We start from the raw sequence: 17,031 nt of genomic DNA on the forward strand, positions 1-17,031 counted from the left end.
GTGTCCTCTTGGCTCACTGTGCCTCTGTGTGTGTGTTTTTCTCCTTTTTTAAAAATGTTTTACAATGAGTGCTCTTGTGTCTGGCTTTTGGACACAGCGTGACCATGAAGTTCTGTGAGGCCACCTTGTTAGCTGCTCAGGACTCTTCTCTGCTGGGGCAGCTGCGAAGTTGGGAGCTGATGGGCTGCTCCTGGAGTAGGCGCTGTTCCCCACTGTTCCCTTTGTACTTTGGTCAGGTTATAAGGGTGTGGGCACTGTTCAGTCCAGGATGGGGTTCTAAGCAGTGTAAAGTTCCTGTATAACTGAAAAACTCCTAAATGATTCCTGGAAAAAACCTACTGATGGGGAACTTAGGATGTGATCACCTTTTATGGATGTGCTTATTGTTTTCCTGATGGGAAGCAGGTGCACTGCACTTTTTTAGGGGCCATAAACTTGTCTGTATGTGGCAATAAATGTCAGTACCAGCTCAGCCAGCAGCAAAGCTGAGCTGTCAGTGCTACAGGGCAATAGCTTATGCATTACTTGAATGCAAACTGTTTCTTTTTCGAGCCACCTCTCCAAAATGACAGAGCAAAAATGAGCAGCGGTGGACATCAGGATTAGCCAAGACAGTACTATGGGGATTTCATCCTGCAAAATGTCTCATTGATATTAAAAAGGTTTTGAAAGGAGGGGAAGTTAATAAGGAGAGGAAGGAAAAATATGAGGATAGCAACTGGAGTAGCTGGTGGCTGTTTCTGCGAGAGGAGAGCTCTCCTCACTTCTGAGCTTGCAATGTACCTGCAGGTGTTTGCTGGCTGCTTAAGTGAAAGGCTCTTACCAGGTGACACAAAAAGGTCCATCTGGCCTATTCTGCTCCTTTTACAGCAGCCAGAATTTAAGAGTGTTTTATAACTGGCTCTCTGGCAGCCAGGAGTGCATACTTGTTTTGCACTGATGCCCAAAACCCTGCATCTCACCCAATTCCTCCTCTCTCTCTGTGCTGCTGCCTGGCATCTGTTGTCCATCAGCCCTGCAGTCTGGGCTGGCTGGGGCAGTGATTTTCCTGTTGGGCCATGCACAGCCTCTGGCATCCTGCAGGCAGTGTGGAGCAGGAGCTGGGCAAGCAGCAGCTGCCGCTCTGGCTGTACCTGTTGCCCCAGGTCTGTCACTCCTGCTCTCCCCTTGCCTGCTTTTGTCTCCGCTGAAGAGCTCTTTGGACAGAGGCTGCTCCTTACCACGGTGATCCAGTGGTGTGGGAATGGAGACCTGGGGTCAGGCAATAGCCCTGGGTACCTCTCTGCATGTTAATGGTGCCCAAAGCCTGCTCTGACAGATGAGAGCTCTTCATTAAGTGCAGTGGAGTCTGCATGCAAAATAAGCTTGACTGCTGCCCCTGCTGCATGTTCTGCCTAAGTGGTTGAGTTCACAGGTGATGTAATCCATGAAAATGATGGCAGTGCAGCACCAGCTTTTAACAGAATAGGGACAAAAGACTTGACTTATATGTTAGGGATGCTGAATGGTTTCCTGCACAGGCACAAGTAAAACAGTCTCACTGATGCTATGTGCAACTTTCTCACTAAAGTGAAATGAAAGTCAAAATGTAAAGGTTCTTGTCTTCTTGTTAAAATGCTAAAAGGCAGCTTTGGAAGTAGAAATTTAATTGAAGCTATTAAATTACTATGCATTAGAGACCTTTATTTAATGGACTTACCTGAAGAGCTTTAATGAGTTAAACTGTGAAGGATAATAGAAATAGAGAGTATAATTAACTGTTGAGGTTAGAGATGTTTTACTTCAACTTTTAATATGTTAGGCACCTTTTCTAAAAAGGTTGGTGTCAATTATTCCAAAGCTTTAACCCATCCTATGGACTTATGATTACAGTTTTGGTGGATGAACCTCTTATTCAAGCAACTACTTATATTCCTTTGATGGATAATTCTGACTCAGGCACTTTGGAAAAGCGTGAGCCGGTTGAAGTTGTAAAACACAATGTGAATGAGGGGATCCAGAAGAGCAGTGGCAAGAAACTGAAGAATGAAACAGATAAAGGTAAGAAACTGATGATTCAGTCTGTCTCTGGCATAGCCGGCTTGCAAACCTCAACAGGGAAGATGTGTGGGGAGGGGGATCCTCTCTGATGTAATGTGAAGAAAGGATTTGAGGAAAACAAAAGAGCAGGATGCTCTTCTTGTGTGTGCTCATTTCTGCTTGTCTTTGGCACTGTGGAAAGGGCTTTGTGCCATCTGAATCTTTTCAGCTCTGACTGGGCTTTTGTGTCCTCAGTGAGCACAGGGGTGATCACAGACCACACAGATGCAGCAAGGGAGTTCACAGTGGAGAGTTCAGACGTTGCCCACAGGGATGGACTCCAAACCCAGGGCGTTCAGCACAGGCTCTTGGAGTCTGCTGGAGGCTGGAAGTGCAGCCTGCATGCTCCAGGACTGTTCATGGAGCCGAGACTGACACAGTGCAATACAGAGTGACCTGAAGCAGACTGCCAGTGGAGAGAGTCTGGCAGTTTCCAGGGAGACTCTGAATTTTCCCTTCAGTGCCGTTGGAATTGGTTGGGACAGGGGAACTTCCTTCATACTCTCCCACAAATGCCTGGAGTGATTAATGAGCCTTGTGTTCCACCCTGAAGCTTTAAATAGGCCTCTGACTATGTCAAAGCCTGACAGATATACCGAGCCATGAGGTGAGACCTCAGATTTGTGAGTAGCTAGGCTGATTCTTCAGCGTTGTCTGGTCACTCACTTCATTCTTTGGAACCTTTCTTTTTAGTCTTGTCTTCTAAAATGCCCCCTGGAAAGCTTCCTGGCAGCTCTTTGATTGGATTCCCACATTCCTGAGGCTCCTCTTGTGCTTCTGGTTCAGTGGCTGCATGTTACTGTCCTGCAGCATCAAAGCCCCTCACGTGCACTCGTCCCTTCTCATTTCCTTGGCACGCTGTGACCTTCTCCATGAACTCCTAATTCTCCTGTGTCAGCTGGGATTTGCCCTCCCGATATAGAAATCTCCCCCTGCTCTGATTGTAAGCTCCTTGGATGCAAGGGCAAGGTCTCTGTGCCTTCAGGGAGCACAGGGCTCAGGCTGGTCCTGGCCCAGCTGCGATGGATTCCCGGCTCACCGGACTGTGGTCTCAGGATCTTGGCATATTCCTGGTAACAGCATCACTGATGATGTCAATGCAGCACCGATGTGAGCTGAAGTCTGTGGCCAAGACTAAGTTGGATTTAGGACTAGAAGAGAGAGTGTGCTAGAACTCCTCAGCACTCCCTCCCCTTGCTCTATTATTCAGCAATTTTTATCCGTGATAATTTCTTTCAGGGCATAATGTCATCACTGCTTTTTTGTTCATTTATTTTTCAGACAGATCTTTGGGTTTGATGTGTAAATTGGTTTCAGGGACGTGTTTAGCACCTGTGGTGAGAAACCCAGACCCTTCTCCATGATCTATGGGACAATTTCTGACCAAGCATCACTTTTAAGCTTGTGGTTTTTTTTATTCTTCCCATCCCTTCACATAGTTTTGGGCACTGGTGAATGTTTGACAGGTATATGGGATGCCTTGGTCTTGTGCTCCTGTTCCCTGGAGTCAGAGGGCCACCTAATGACCTGTCTACGTGCAGCCTGTTTGTGAGCAGTGTTTTTTGTTAGAGAATAGTTTAGCTGAATTGTCTTTCCTTGTGTGTGTCTCTTTAAACACTTGGTCAGCCACTAAGATACTGATTTATCTTCCTACTCCTGAACTCTTCTTGCTGCAGTTCCCTCAATCTAAATTTGGAAGTTAATATTTTTGTCTTCCATATATTGTAATCAAAAATGTGCCAGTTTTAAAAATTAATTAACTTGTCATGTGCATATTGCTTGTGCAGCCAGGCTGTCCTCCAAATTGGGAGCTCAATTTAAATTACTGTCATGATACCCTGGAAAGGACTCTTCAGTTTTTCACATTTGTGCTATTTTTCTCCTCCAAAATCTGTGTTATGCTTTGTCTTCTTTCTAGCAACACTATAAACGTTACCAACTGTGCAAACAAAGTGGTGGGATTTTCTCTTTTCCCAAAACTATCAGCTGGCAGATTGTTATCGGATTTAAATTGGAGAGATGTTGTTTTTGCTGAATGTTCATGACCTCTTGCTTCTTGGCATTTCAGACTGGAATTAAATATAATGCATAATGATACCCCATCACATGCTGTTTCAAGGCAAAATAAATAATTCTGTATGGAGTCCAAAGTAAATAAATCCTCCCTTCTGTGTTGCAGAGAATGCTGAAGTAAAATTCAAGGATTTTGTAACATCCATGAAGAATATGGTCTTCTCTGAAGATGAGGCCCGTTGTGTAGTGGAGGTGTTAAAGGAAAAATCCGGTGCAATTCATGATTTCTTGCAAAAGGTGAATGACTGTGGGGGGCAGACAAAATTTATTAAACAAACAGAAAGTGGAAGAGGTGCTGTCAGATTAGCTCTGTCAATGTTCTCGTGTGATCTGGGCACTCTGTCTTTGGAAGACTCTCTCCAGCTGGTCTGTGCTTGCCTTGCATGCAGGGAATGAGCTGTCTGATGCTTTTGTGCTGCCATCTGCCATGCCAGGGGTGGCTCTGGCCACTTGGAAAGAGCAGGCATGGCCATGGAGAACAAGGAATACAGCAGGTGTGCTGCTGCTGACGCGCGTGTGTTGGCACGGGGAAGGATGGCTGCTGACTGTTGGGAGTGATCTTTCCCAAATGTGTAAATAGGATAAGCTGTGGGAGAAATTCAGAACAAGCTGCTGTGGCTGTGCACTTGATCAGCTAATTCTGTGTTTTGCGAGTCTATACAATGTAGTCTGACTTCTTTGGATATTTTTCATAGGATCGTAGAGCAATTCAGGTTTGGAAGGGACCTCAATGGGTTTGTAGTCCAGCCTCTGACTTGAAGCAGGAACAGCTCTGAGGTCAGCCCACAGTGCTCAGGGCTTTGTTCAGTCTGGATATCTTGAAGCTGTCAGGGAATGGGCCTGCAAAACCCCTCTGGGCAACCTGTGCCAGTGCTTGGCAGTTCTTTTTAATTCTTGTGGTCAAGACAGAAGAGAATGGTGTCCACCAATATCTTACCAATACGGAATCACACAATCCTTGGGGTTGGAAGGGAGCTCTGGAGGCCACCCCAAGTCCCTGGCCAGGGCAGGGCCACCTGGAGCAGGTGACACAGAAATGTGGATTTGAAATGTCTCCAGAGAAGGAAACTCCACTCCTTCCTTGGGCAGCTGTTCCAGGGCTCTACCCCCTCCAGGGAAAGCAGTTCTTCCTCACGTTGAGGTGAAACTTGTTGTGTTTTAGTTTGTGACCATTGCTCACCATCCTGTTGCTGGGCACATACCTACTCCTCCCTGCCATGACTCACTGTGGGTGTCACTGTGTCACATCCTGAATGTCACTCTTGAACTCTGGCAGTCCTGTGTTCCTCTGCAGACGTGGTACCAGAGCAGAAATGCAGAACTGGCTACGTGTCAGCCCAGTTAATGCAATATATCACCATAACAACACAGTTTGGGCTGGGTGGGACTTCAGGATGTTGTGCAGTCCAGCAGCCATCTCAGAACAGGTCCAACACTGAATTCTGAGCAAGTTGCTCAGGAATTTGTGCAGTTGCATCTTGAAAACCTCCAAGGACAAAACCCAGTAGTGCTACACTTGGAATGGTGTCACCTGTTCTAGCAGCCACCCTGCCTGCTGTGTTTTTTTCTGTTAAAGGAAGGTTTGGTGTTAAAGCTGAACCTTTAGGATGAAAATGAGTTCCTGGGTTTGTACACAACAAAAACATGTAGGTTTCTGTAGGTGGAAGTGTGAACAGTGTTCTCTCTGTAGCTCATGGAAGTCCCTGACAGTGTCTTTGTACTGCAGGCATGCACATTACCACTAAAGAAGAATTTCCAAACAAATCTGGAGTGCATTTGTGGGACTGACACTTCTTTGCTTCTTCAGTTATCAGGCTTCATTGAGTGAAGGTAGTCTAGCCTCCTCCTCGAAGCAGCACCAGCTCTGAGGTCAGCACTGGCTGCTGAGGGCTTTATCCAGTCTAGCTTGGAACCTTCAAGGACTGAGACTGCACAACCCTTCTGGGCAACCATCACACTTCACTGAGCCAAGTCTGAGCCCAAACACGTAGAAGTTGTGCTCCTTATTACATTGATTTGATTGGTAGGACCAGTATGCAAGTGGCAGGACCAAGGGGATTGTTCTTTTAGGTCTATTTCCTGGAGTATCTCTGAAACTTTGTGTGTCAGTGTGCCAGTAGAAATGTAATTATATCAGCTGGAGGCTCTCCTGGGAAGTGGAAGGAGACACCAGATTAGTGTTTCCTTTTCCCTTTGTGCTGAGATATTTCAAGCAATTACAGTTCTTGGATTATACCTGCTTTGAGTGTGGGCTGGACCAGGTGATCTTGGAAGTCCTTCCAACCGCAGTTATTGACTGATTCAGTGTCTCTGCATCTTTTCCCATTATTTCTCTTAATGGCTGTTCTTTATTTTCCCCACTGCCACCACAGCAGCTCTTTTGCAATGGGAAGCACCTTAAGAGCCCATTTATCCTCTTAATTGGCTTCCATGGCTTGAAAATGCATTTCCTTGCCTGGTGAAATGGGATCCATTAGTGGCATAACTGGGTAGCAGTGGTGCCACGCGCGCCGTGCAGATGGAAAATCTGGGGGCAGGAGGGGGTGTTTCCTCCTCTCGGGTTTGCTTTGCTGCCTTTCAGTGTGCTGTGCCACTATTTGTGGTTATTTTTATGTCATCCTGCTGCAGGCCAGCAAGGCTGAGACGGCTGCAGCTCTGCACCAGCTCCAGGACAAGGAGAAGATACTCGCAGCGATGAAGGAGGAGGCAGCTGTTGCAAAGGAGCAGTGCAAGCAGCTCTCCCAGGTAAACATTGAGGGGTTCATGGGTATAGAGAGGAGCAGGGGTTTGTAGGACTAGCAGCCAGCAAATGCTGGTTTACTGAGCATATTATAAGTGAAAAGGTGAAATATTTATGCTGAAAAGGCTTACCAAGACACTACGTTTGCTTTTACAATGTATTTATGCACAAGTATTTTCCAGTAGTTTTTCCAGAGAGTTCATTTACTGAGACTTGTAAGCTGAGCCTGTTTTTCTTTTCAAATGGTTACTTTAAAAGCACTTCCTTCACCACTGTGAGACTATTTCATGGATGTAAATATTAAACGTCTTTCCTGCGCTGCAGTTTTAATTTGGTCCTTATTGTAGCATTCACGTGCTTAAGTGCTTCTAGGCACAACAATCACCAGTTTTCTTCAAGAAGGAAGGTACAGAAAGTGCAGAATGTGCCTGTTCAGCCCCTGGAGGTGCAGCTCTGATTGCTTTGGACTTATTGGGATGCTGATGCATTACTGTCAAAACTAGTTTGTGAAAATATACTTTTTTATGAAGGTTTCAGAGGAAAACAGTTAAAGTAGAACAAATAGTGAGGTGGAGATGGACTGAATTTGAGAGTCTTAGGAGAAGGATTTGTGTGTTTTGGCTGGTTTGGAAGCACATGAGCATTAGACTCAGGAATTGTGGGACAAAACTTGGGCACAGAAAGCTGGGTGGGCAAAGATGGGAGCAGAGTGGCCAGAGGATGCGGGAGTTGGGAGCCTTGGGAGATGAGGAGGGGAGAAGGGAGTGGGTATTGTGTGAGCTCCTGGCAGGGCACAGGTAGGTGTGTGTTCACAGGTGGGATCAAGAGGTTTGGGACAGTCAGTATGTAATCTTATGGAGAAGGGGCTTGTGATGTGTTTGGAGGGAAGAAAGAAACTACCTCAGGATTACAGAATCAAATTGGAAAGAGGGATTTGCTGCTGAAGAAGCAGAGGGAATGTATGAAGGAATCTGAGTGTGGGAAATGCATATGTGGTTGGGGAAAAACCATGTGCAAAGTGGGGCTTGTGAAGGCGAGGCAGGATCTGCAGAGAGGCAGGAGTCATCAGGGGTTTTTTCCATCTAGTTTGGGGAAGGGAAAAGCTGGGAGAAAATGGATAACAGCAAAGTTGCTGCAGTGCTGAAGTATCAGGATAAACGAGGGTAAAGCTCAGCTTGACTGATAAAAGCTCTTATCTTCCAATTAATGTGTTTCTCTTGAAAGCACTGTCAAAAGCTAAAGGTGCTTTAAGGTGCAGAGCTATTCCTGTAGGGATCTTGATAAAGATAACAACTGGAGGGGATAAATGAGAGCAAGAGCTGAGTACCTCAAGATTCAGAGGTATTTGGCAAAACAGAAGCTCGTGAAAAGTTAATCTTCCCAGGATCTCTGGTTCTGCCCTGACAGGGTAGCTGGGTTACTGAGGACTGCAAGTGAGTAGTGGGATTGGTGTAGGGATAGAAGAAGCTGCAGTGTGTCCTGGTGCTCTTCTTTTAGTTGCATCTTAATTAAAAATAACATGGAGAAAGATTTGTGTCAAGCTGTCTAGATTGTATTTGCAGAAGTGTCTTAAAACTGAGTTTGATCTACAAGACAGAATAGCTCTTATTTAAACTAAAAGGTGAAAAAAACTGTAACTACTCTGAAGAGATGGAGGGTATTCAGGCTAATAATTTAGAGCACTTAAATTATGTCAGGGCTCCCTGGCACTGTTAGGAGCTGTGTGGCTGGAAACACCTGAAGCTTGGGTGGTAAAAATTCCTTTTTGTGTGATGGGAGCTGCTGAAAGCTGCACTTAATATTTTTGCTTACTACAGCAAGTGCATTTATATTGCAGAGGAGCAGCTCTGTGGATTTCTCAGGTGTCTGGGTTGAATTACTGGCTAATAAAAGATTAAAAAGCAATGCGTATTTTCATCTGAAAGCTATAATATGGCATCATGCTGGTGGGATTCAGGGCTTCTCTGGCCTTTGTAGTGCACTAATAGCCCATCTCCTGTGGCAAAGCTGTTGGCTTTGCAACCTGCTACAAAGCAATTATTTTGCTCTAAAGTGCTCTATTTTGCCATGGTGCTTTACCTGTGTTCTTCCATTTTGCTAAACTTGGGATGAAAATCTAAACTCTGCCCTCTGTGATACACCCGTGGTTTTAGTTGTTAGAACTCTGTGATTTGGTCAGAGATAGAAAAAAGACTCCCATCTCTTTGAGACAACAGAAGATCAGTGTTTTAAATTGGTAAACTTTTTAATAAATGTGAGATTTATGATGATTTAGGATCATCATAAGGTTTTGGAAGTTTGGTCTGATACTGTGAATTTGCTGAGTGAAGATCAATGCTGATTTTGGTTTTGATGCACACTTGCTGTATTTTTAGTTATCTTAAAGACTCTTAGCCTTTAGAAAGGAGCAGTGGATTATTTGTTTCCCTTTTCCTGTTACTTCCCACCCAAGGAGCTGATTGCAGAGAAGGAGAGGAATGGTTTGCTCACGGCCAAGATGCGAGAACGCATCAACGCTCTGGAGAAGGAACACGGCACCTTCCAGAGCAAAATCCACGTCAGCTACCAAGAGTCTCAGCAGATGAAGATAAAGGTAAATGCTGAGACGTTACTGCAAAACTTTGTGGCAGTTTTCTGACTTAAAAAAAAGACAGGGAGTTCTCACAGGTGACTTTAGTTGGTGTGTAAAGCCCAGTGCTGGCCAGGCAGCTGGTCCTTGATCTAGTTACTTTCCCTTTCTGGTGTTCTACTGAAATGTTATTCAATTAAAGTGTAAAATCTAATTGAAATACCCAGCTTAAGGGAGCCACTAATGCTGATGATCATTTACCAGCAGATAAGTGTCTTGAAGATTATAGTACAGAGTGACGGCGTAGCATAATACACATGAAATATCATTGCCTGGGGGAGTGCTTTGCTGGAAATATTTGAAGAGCAGACACTTGTATTTTTTTAAGACTCTTGTTACTTTCTGTTGTAGTTGCTTTATGGAGTGACCTTAGAAGGGTTTGTTCCATCAGATTAAAAAGTTTAACTTAGATTTTTCTAAGGAAAATGGCCCTTCTTATACCAATTTAACTTCTTAGATTTCATTCTAGAAGGTTTTTTTTCTGTATGCATGTCACAGCATTGAGCCCAACATGTGAACTCCCCAATTTTCATGTTGTGTCCTCTGTCTTGGCACTTTGGAGAGTAGCATCTCTGCAGTTTTGGAGCAGAGGAAACTTCCATGGAACTTGTGTAAATAACTGGACAATTAGAGGGTCTTGCTGCTGGCTGGGGAAGGGGATGGAGACCTGGGCACACCTGGGAGGCTTTAGCAAATGCTGCAGTGCCGGGCTGAGCTGGAGAAAGGAAATACAAAAGATCCAGTGCTCCGGTCCTGCTCCCTCTGCTGATGTGCTGCAGCATGGCAGAGGAGCTGAAAATGGTCACAGCTTCCAGTTTTGTGGGGTTTGTGCCCCTGCTTCTCTTGTTGGCATTAAAAAACGAAGTAGGCAAGGAAAAGACCCCCCCAATAAACGTCCAAGGCCCAGCTTGTTACATTTGTTGGTGCAGAGCTGGAGGTGGCTGCCCTACAAGGGACTGCTCCCTGCTGCTGTGGTTGTTACACAAACTTTTATTTGGATTTTTTTTTTTATGTAAGAAATGCTCATTGATGAATCAGCCACTTGATGAATGGTATCTTGGAGCAGTGTCAGCCATACCTACAAACTGGCACTGATAAAGGAAGAGTGTTGTGTGTCCCTGAGGATTTTCAGAGCAGACTTTTGGCTCCAAGACCAGCTCTGCTGTTGTCTGCATATGCAGAGTCCATTTTTTTTCCCTTTGAATCCTGTCTTTTGATTTTGTTCACACTATCCTGAACCTTGGGTTATCAGGGCTTCTTTCTGCCTCAGTTTGGAACCTTGCTGAAAATCAGAATATTAGATTATTAGATTAGATGCCTTTTGCAGTTTGCATGCTATAATTCATGTATTTTTAGTTTTTTGTTACTTTTTCTGCTTTGTTTAAAGGCTTTGTAAACTTCTAATGATAACTTACAGCACGTTTGTTTTATTTCCCTTTGGAAAAGTAACATATTGATACCCAGTTATTGATAAATACCTCAACTTGTGTAGCTGAGCAATTGGTATTCTGAGTAACACTTATGTAGTCTTTTAAACAATAAAAAAGGTTGCCTTGATAAATAGGTTGATGCACTGATATAAAAGGAAACCTGTGCTTTGGTTTGAGCATGAGGGTCTCAGTAGCACAGTTTAATTTAAGAAGGGATGTGTGAGGAGGGAACAAAGCTCCCCTTTTCCCAAAAATCCACTTCATTTTATTTACTGAAACTATTGTGGTATCTTATCTACTGCTACAAGCTGGGGTTTTTTTGTTTTTATTGCTCCTTAGCTTAATCTTTTACAGAATTGACTTTGTTTCCCCATCAGTTCCAGCAACTCCGTGAGCAGATGGAGGCAGAAATAAGCCACCTGAAGCAGGAAAATGGTATCCTGAGAGATGCTGTCAGTACTTCCACCAATCAAATGGAGAGCAAGTATGTTGGCAGCTACTCGGAACTCTGGGTGTTTTTGAGCCTCCTCTGAAGAGTTATTTTGGCTTCTCCTTTTGTTTCCGAGTCCTTGGCTGTCTCTGAATTAGTGATTAAGCTGGGAACACAAATGTTTTGGGCTGGACAGGTAGCTGGTGGTGTTTGCATTGAGCCAGGGCTTTCAGAGCAAATAATTACCTTTTTTTCAACTTGAAGCCTGAGCTTTTAGGCTGTGGTGCTGAGGCTTTAAATGAAACAGTGCAGCAGTGCTCAGGCACAGTTACTGTTTTTGGCAGGGTGTGTATCCTTCCCCTGGGGCTTTAGGAGAGGTGCTGATTGTGACCTCTTGGGAGAACAGCAGCTCTAAACTTAGAGATTAGTATCAATACCTTGCAGTTACTGGTACTGCTGCGGTGGCACTTGGATTTATCTGCTGGTGGTGTAAATGTTTGGAGCAAGAAAAAAAGGTATCTCCAAGTTTTGTCTATAGTGAGTTAAGTTGCAACTTAGGCTACCCCTGAGCTGCTCCTTTTGTCCATTGTGGTAAAAGCTGAGCACCCTGGTAAGGTGTGTAGAAGACAAAACTGACGAGATATTTGATATCAGATATTTGTTACTGTTGGAGTCTGGAATGTCAAGTGGTGAGAGAAGGGTGTGGAACCCTGGTTTTAGGGGCCCTGTTCATTTAAATGAAGCATCATTATCTTTTAGACAGTTATCCTGAGAAGGCCTTAATTCAAGCAAACTTGAGATAAATGTGAAATGCTTTTTACTTGCTTAGGCACAAAGGGGAGCCTCTTAGAATTCTTCCCTCGGGCTGAACAAATACATCTTCTCTCCCTGCCGAGAAAGTGCATCAGATACCTCCATAAGTTAATAGTCAGGTCAAGGCCAGGAGGCAGCAAATAGTCTGAAGAAATGTCTGCAGTTAGTCCAGGAGGAATAGTCCTGAGCAAGCCTGAGATCAATAATCCTTTATGGGAAGAGGAAGAGAATGTGAATTTCAATGCGAGACCTTTCCTTATGCTCAGTCTCTCTGGTTTACATCAGCCTGCCCAAATCATAGCAGTCAGCTTGCAAACCTCTTCAAGGAACTGATGCTTGTGGCTTATTGCTGACCTTTTGTTTCTGACCCTGGGTTGTAGCTACTGAGTTGTGCTGATGGCCAGGAGTGATGTGTTTTGCTGCTGTGGCCAGGAGTACCTGGCTCTCATCCCTTTCCTAGGATGAAACAGTTTGGGGGGGGGGAAACGCCCCAAACCCACCCTGTACAGCCCTTTGGTTGCAAATACAGGACTGGGTGTTGACATTTGAGTAGGTGCTGTGTGGCCTTTGCTCGTTGTAGAAAAGCCCTGTGGAAATGTTTGTTTTCAGGCAGTCGGCCGAGCTGAACAAGCTGCGCCAGGACTACGCGAGGCTGATGAACGAGCTGGGGGAGAAGAGCAGCAAACTGCAGCAAGAGGAGCTCCAGAAGAAGAATGCAGAGCAGGCAGTGGCTCAGCTGAAGGTGCCTGGGGTTTTCTCTGCCTGTCAGGTTGTGCTCAGGATTTTATGTGAGCCAGGATGTGAGGCGTGTGGGAATTGCTTTAGCTGCTTGTTTCAGATGGGCTGAGCCAGCCTAGGGGTTTATTTAATGTTTTTATTCAGTGCACTGGGTTTTGAGTGATTACAGACCTCCCTGTGAAGTGAAACTTACCTTCCAGGTAAATATCTTTTCAACATCACCAGTTTAGCTTTTTACTTTGCTTTCTGTGAGAGTACAATTCCAACAAGAGTTGATACTTTGGAGCCATTCATCCAGATGACATTGTCCTTGTGTGGTTTTTATTTGAAGCTATGTGCTTTTGCTTAAATGTATGCTTAATTTTGAAAATAAATATACTTTTTCAAGAGTTAAAATGTAAGTGGACTGGCTTCTGGATGAATCTCTTTCAATTTCTTTGGAAGAAAAAGTCTTTTGCTTCTTTTTTTTTTGGAAGAGAAAGTGTCTTCAGGTGAGAATGGCAATCCAGAGCTCATTATTTCTTTAATATTTGCAATTAAATCTTACATACCAGAAGTTCTCCCTGCCTTTTGCCTTGGCAGGTGCAGAATTGGTATCTAGAGTTAAGATGTTTTAATTACTGGATGCAGATTTATGTAATGCTTAGCTGGTCTGGCTTCTGGTGTTAATTCTGAACTATCACGGCAAAGATGCTACATTTTCATATTACACAAACCATTCTGTTAAGAGCCTATAATGAAATCCTGTTCACAATTTGCCTTTCAAATTAATAGGCTAAACTAGTCTAGGAGGAGGATTACAGAGCACTCTGTCTCAGATGTGCCCTAATGGAAACAAGAAACAATTTCACTTCATTGCTGTATGTTTTGGGAATAGCACTGAGGAGAAGCACTCTGAATGCTTCAAAAATAAATTAAAGGTTAGACTTCTTTTCATCAACTCTTTCTTCAATGTGAAGGTCCAGCAGCAGGAAGCAGAGAGAAGATGGGAAGAAATCCAGGCTTATCTCAGGAAAAGAACAGCAGAACACGAAGCAGCACAGCAAGGCATGTATCACAGAATAATGCTTGCTGCAGTGAGCTTGCTGTTGCCATTTGTTAAAAAAGGGCATTTTTGAGTAAATGTCTTAAATCAAGCTCAGGTGGAGTCAGCCCTGCTTCAGCACCCTGGGGAAGGTGTGTGTTGGGACCTCAGGTAGTCTGAATGCTGATGGGGGAGCTGAACCTTGGCTTGTTGAAGTGAGGCTCCTAATCAGCCTCCCTGTTTACTGTGAAAATGATTTCCCCCAAAGTTAAATATTGACTTCTGAATTAAAATCCTGACATTTCTGCTACAGATGTGCAGAATAAGCTTGTGGCCAAAGACAATGAAATCCAGAGCTTGCACAGTAAACTTACTGATACAATGGTGTCAAAACAGCAGCTGGAGCAGAGGATGCTGCAGTTATTGGAGGCTGAGCAAAAGAGAGCTTCTGAGGAGGACTCCATGCAAATGCAGGTGCAGGTAGTATTGCTCAAGTGTTTTAAGGGTTTGGGGTTTTTCCTCTCACTTTGTGTCTGTGGAAATGCCGAAATATCCCTGAAATGCTGCTTTAGTAAGGCTTTTCCACTGAATAAAGGATGAAAAAACTCTGCTTGTGAAGTGACACCTCCTGTGTGGTGCTGTGAGGAGGTGTGGGGCCACCTCACACCTGAGAAGCACTTGGGGCAAGTCAGGAAAAGGTGCTGACCCCATTTCCCAAGCTGTGAAATGGTCCATGGTCTGGGGAACACCCTGGGACAGCAGCCATGAACCTTTGATATTTGTTGATCTCCCTCCTCCTGGCATCAGGTGGTGAGAGGCAGGGTGGACATAACTCTTGAGGGCTTCAGGGAAACCAGATGGATTACGGTGGAGCTGGGAATACTTTCCTTGATACAGAACAAGTTCTGGTGCTTCCACTCTAACTGGTTGGCTGTAGTGGGGAGAAAAAACTGGCATCTTTTGTAAAGTGTCTGACATGTCAATGCTGAACTGTTCTTACTAACATAATCATGGCTAAAAGCTAATCCTAGCAGAGGTCAAGTAGCTGCAGATCTCAGCCTGCTTTTCTTTCTGTGCTCTCTTACAAGGAGCTGATAGAGCAGAATGATGCTTTGAATGCTCAGCTTCAGAAGTTTCATTCACAAATGGCAGCCCAGGTACAGCATGTTCTCAGACTTTCTTTTGTAGTCATGACTTGTGAACTTTCATTAAAAGTAAGACTTTTTGTAGCTGGGTATGAGATGTAATGCTGAAAGCAGAGAATTGTTAGCATCCTCTTTTCTAATGTTTCTTAAACACTTTTAGAACTTTAGGCTTCTTTCTTTTTTGGGGGGGAAAATCCACTTATTTTCTCCCATAATGGCTCTCATTTATAACTAAAGGGTAGGGTACCTTTTTCAATGGTTTTTTTTCTGTAACTTTGCATGTCTACAATTCTGTCTTGTGGTTCTTCTGGTTTTTCTGTAGTCCTCCTGTGAACCACCTGATTGTGCTTTTTCCCTTGTGGTAGCTAGTGTATGAAGCTGTCTGTTCATTTTAGTGCTGATTTCTGTGCAGAAGAAGAAAAAAAAAGAGAAATCACACCAAAACCCCACCAAACCTGCACAATGCCTTTCTCAGTTATTTTAATCTTTAAAATTTTGGTTTGGCTAGTTGTTTTGAGACATTATTTCTGTTTTAAACACTGTCTAAAGCCTTAGGATCACTGGAGTTGCTTCCATGTAGAGGAGGGTCACAGAAATCAGCTCAGAAAGGCTTTGGGGGCACAAGTGTGGGTGCTGTCTTCTTTTAATCGTGGGTGTGCTCGATGGAATTTGATTAAATTTGACATCAGGCTGAAAATCTGGCTTTGCTTGAAGTGCTTTAACCTATTGAGTGAGGAGAGTAGTGAGGGAAGAGCCACTCTGGATTTACAGCATCTTCATGGCCTGCTCCTCTCATCCCAGTCCTTTAAGGGCTTTGGAAATAAATTCCTAGGGAAATGTTACTTTTTAGCTCTGAGTTACAGCGGGAGCATGTTGGAGGTGTGTGCTTTCCCCAGGTAGCTCCAACTGGCCATGAAAATTCAGGGAAGTTTTTCCACCATGGACAGTGGATGTGCAAACGACACTTTGGAGAAGTGAATTGGGACTGGATCCTGCTCTGGATATCTTTTAGTTATTAAGAGGGACTGGAATTGTGAACATAGAAGTTCTGTGTCAGTCTGCAGAGGTCCATTGAGGCCTTCATAAGCAGTGTGATGGGTCTCCCTTGTCCTGTTGTGTGTGACAGCACAGGGACAGGCTTTTTCCAGAGGGAAAAACGCCCCTTGCTGGTTTTATGGTGCTGTTTCTGTTCCCAGCACAACTCCTGATACACTGTGCAGGGTTTTCTTCTTTTTTCTTCATTTGAGTGGTTTGTCAGCAGAATGTCCCATAAAGCACTTAGTTCCTGGGAGGGAAGTGCTGGGGAACCCTGTGGCTTGTTTGAATCTAGTGAAGGACAAATAACAGGGGTCTTTCTTCCCTTCATGTTGCATTAGGCCAGAGAGGAAAGGACATTGGTATGTGCTGGTATTCCTTCAATGTTCCATAGCCAGGAAATTGTTGGAAGCATCCTGTGCCAGTTTACAATAAGCAGACAAATGCTATTCCTGGCTCACTGTAGATGAGGATTCTTTGACTTGCTTTACTTCCAGTTATTTGTTTTTATTTTTTTTTCCCTCCTGCAGACCTCGGCTTCAGTCCTGGCAGAAGAACTTCACAAAGTGTGAGCATCTGTTTCCTCTGGGATTTGGGAGGTGTTAGTGGCTTTCAGTGCCTGCCACCTTCCCTCCACTCACGTGCAGAGCATGTGGGAGGGACTGGTAAAGGAAATGTTGCTGTCTGTGCTTTCAACTTCTCATGAGATCAACCTGGGAGCTGGGAAACCGCTTCCTATGGATTTCCCTTCCGTGTCTGGCCTCAGGTTTGGAGTCTGCTGTAGCTCTGAGCTCCAGAGAAAGCAGCATCTCCTCTGTTGTTTACCCCTGCCTGTGTGCAGGGTCAGTGCAGCGTGCAGGAATGTGCGTGACCATGAGAATTGTTATTATTTGGG

At 44.4% G+C, this 17,031-nt stretch overlaps 1 protein-coding gene across 13 annotated transcripts in view; it reads left to right on the plus strand.

The window, feature by feature from the left end:
* Positions 1-17,031, plus strand: part of KTN1 (kinectin 1) — a 75,239-nt gene that overhangs the window by 25,534 nt on the left and 32,674 nt on the right. For 10 of the 13 annotated variants that reach the window (XM_048306049.1, XM_048306055.1, XM_048306056.1 and 7 more), the window contains exons 4-13: positions 1,873-2,040; positions 4,259-4,389; positions 6,781-6,897; positions 9,345-9,485; positions 11,329-11,435; positions 12,804-12,936; positions 13,892-13,979; positions 14,270-14,436; positions 15,045-15,113; positions 16,667-16,704. In XM_048306049.1, the coding sequence (XP_048162006.1) occupies positions 1,873-2,040; positions 4,259-4,389; positions 6,781-6,897; positions 9,345-9,485; positions 11,329-11,435; positions 12,804-12,936; positions 13,892-13,979; positions 14,270-14,436; positions 15,045-15,113; positions 16,667-16,704 (1,159 nt within the window). The remainder of the gene's footprint in view (positions 1-1,872; positions 2,041-4,258; positions 4,390-6,780; positions 6,898-9,344; positions 9,486-11,328; positions 11,436-12,803; positions 12,937-13,891; positions 13,980-14,269; positions 14,437-15,044; positions 15,114-16,666; positions 16,705-17,031) is intronic. The other 3 variants (XM_048306053.1, XM_048306060.1, XM_048306051.1) reach the window with 2 other exon arrangements.

This window comes from Corvus hawaiiensis, chromosome 6 (genome assembly GCF_020740725.1).
Source record: "Corvus hawaiiensis isolate bCorHaw1 chromosome 6, bCorHaw1.pri.cur, whole genome shotgun sequence".
NCBI classification, from domain to species: Eukaryota; Metazoa; Chordata; class Aves; order Passeriformes; family Corvidae; genus Corvus; species Corvus hawaiiensis.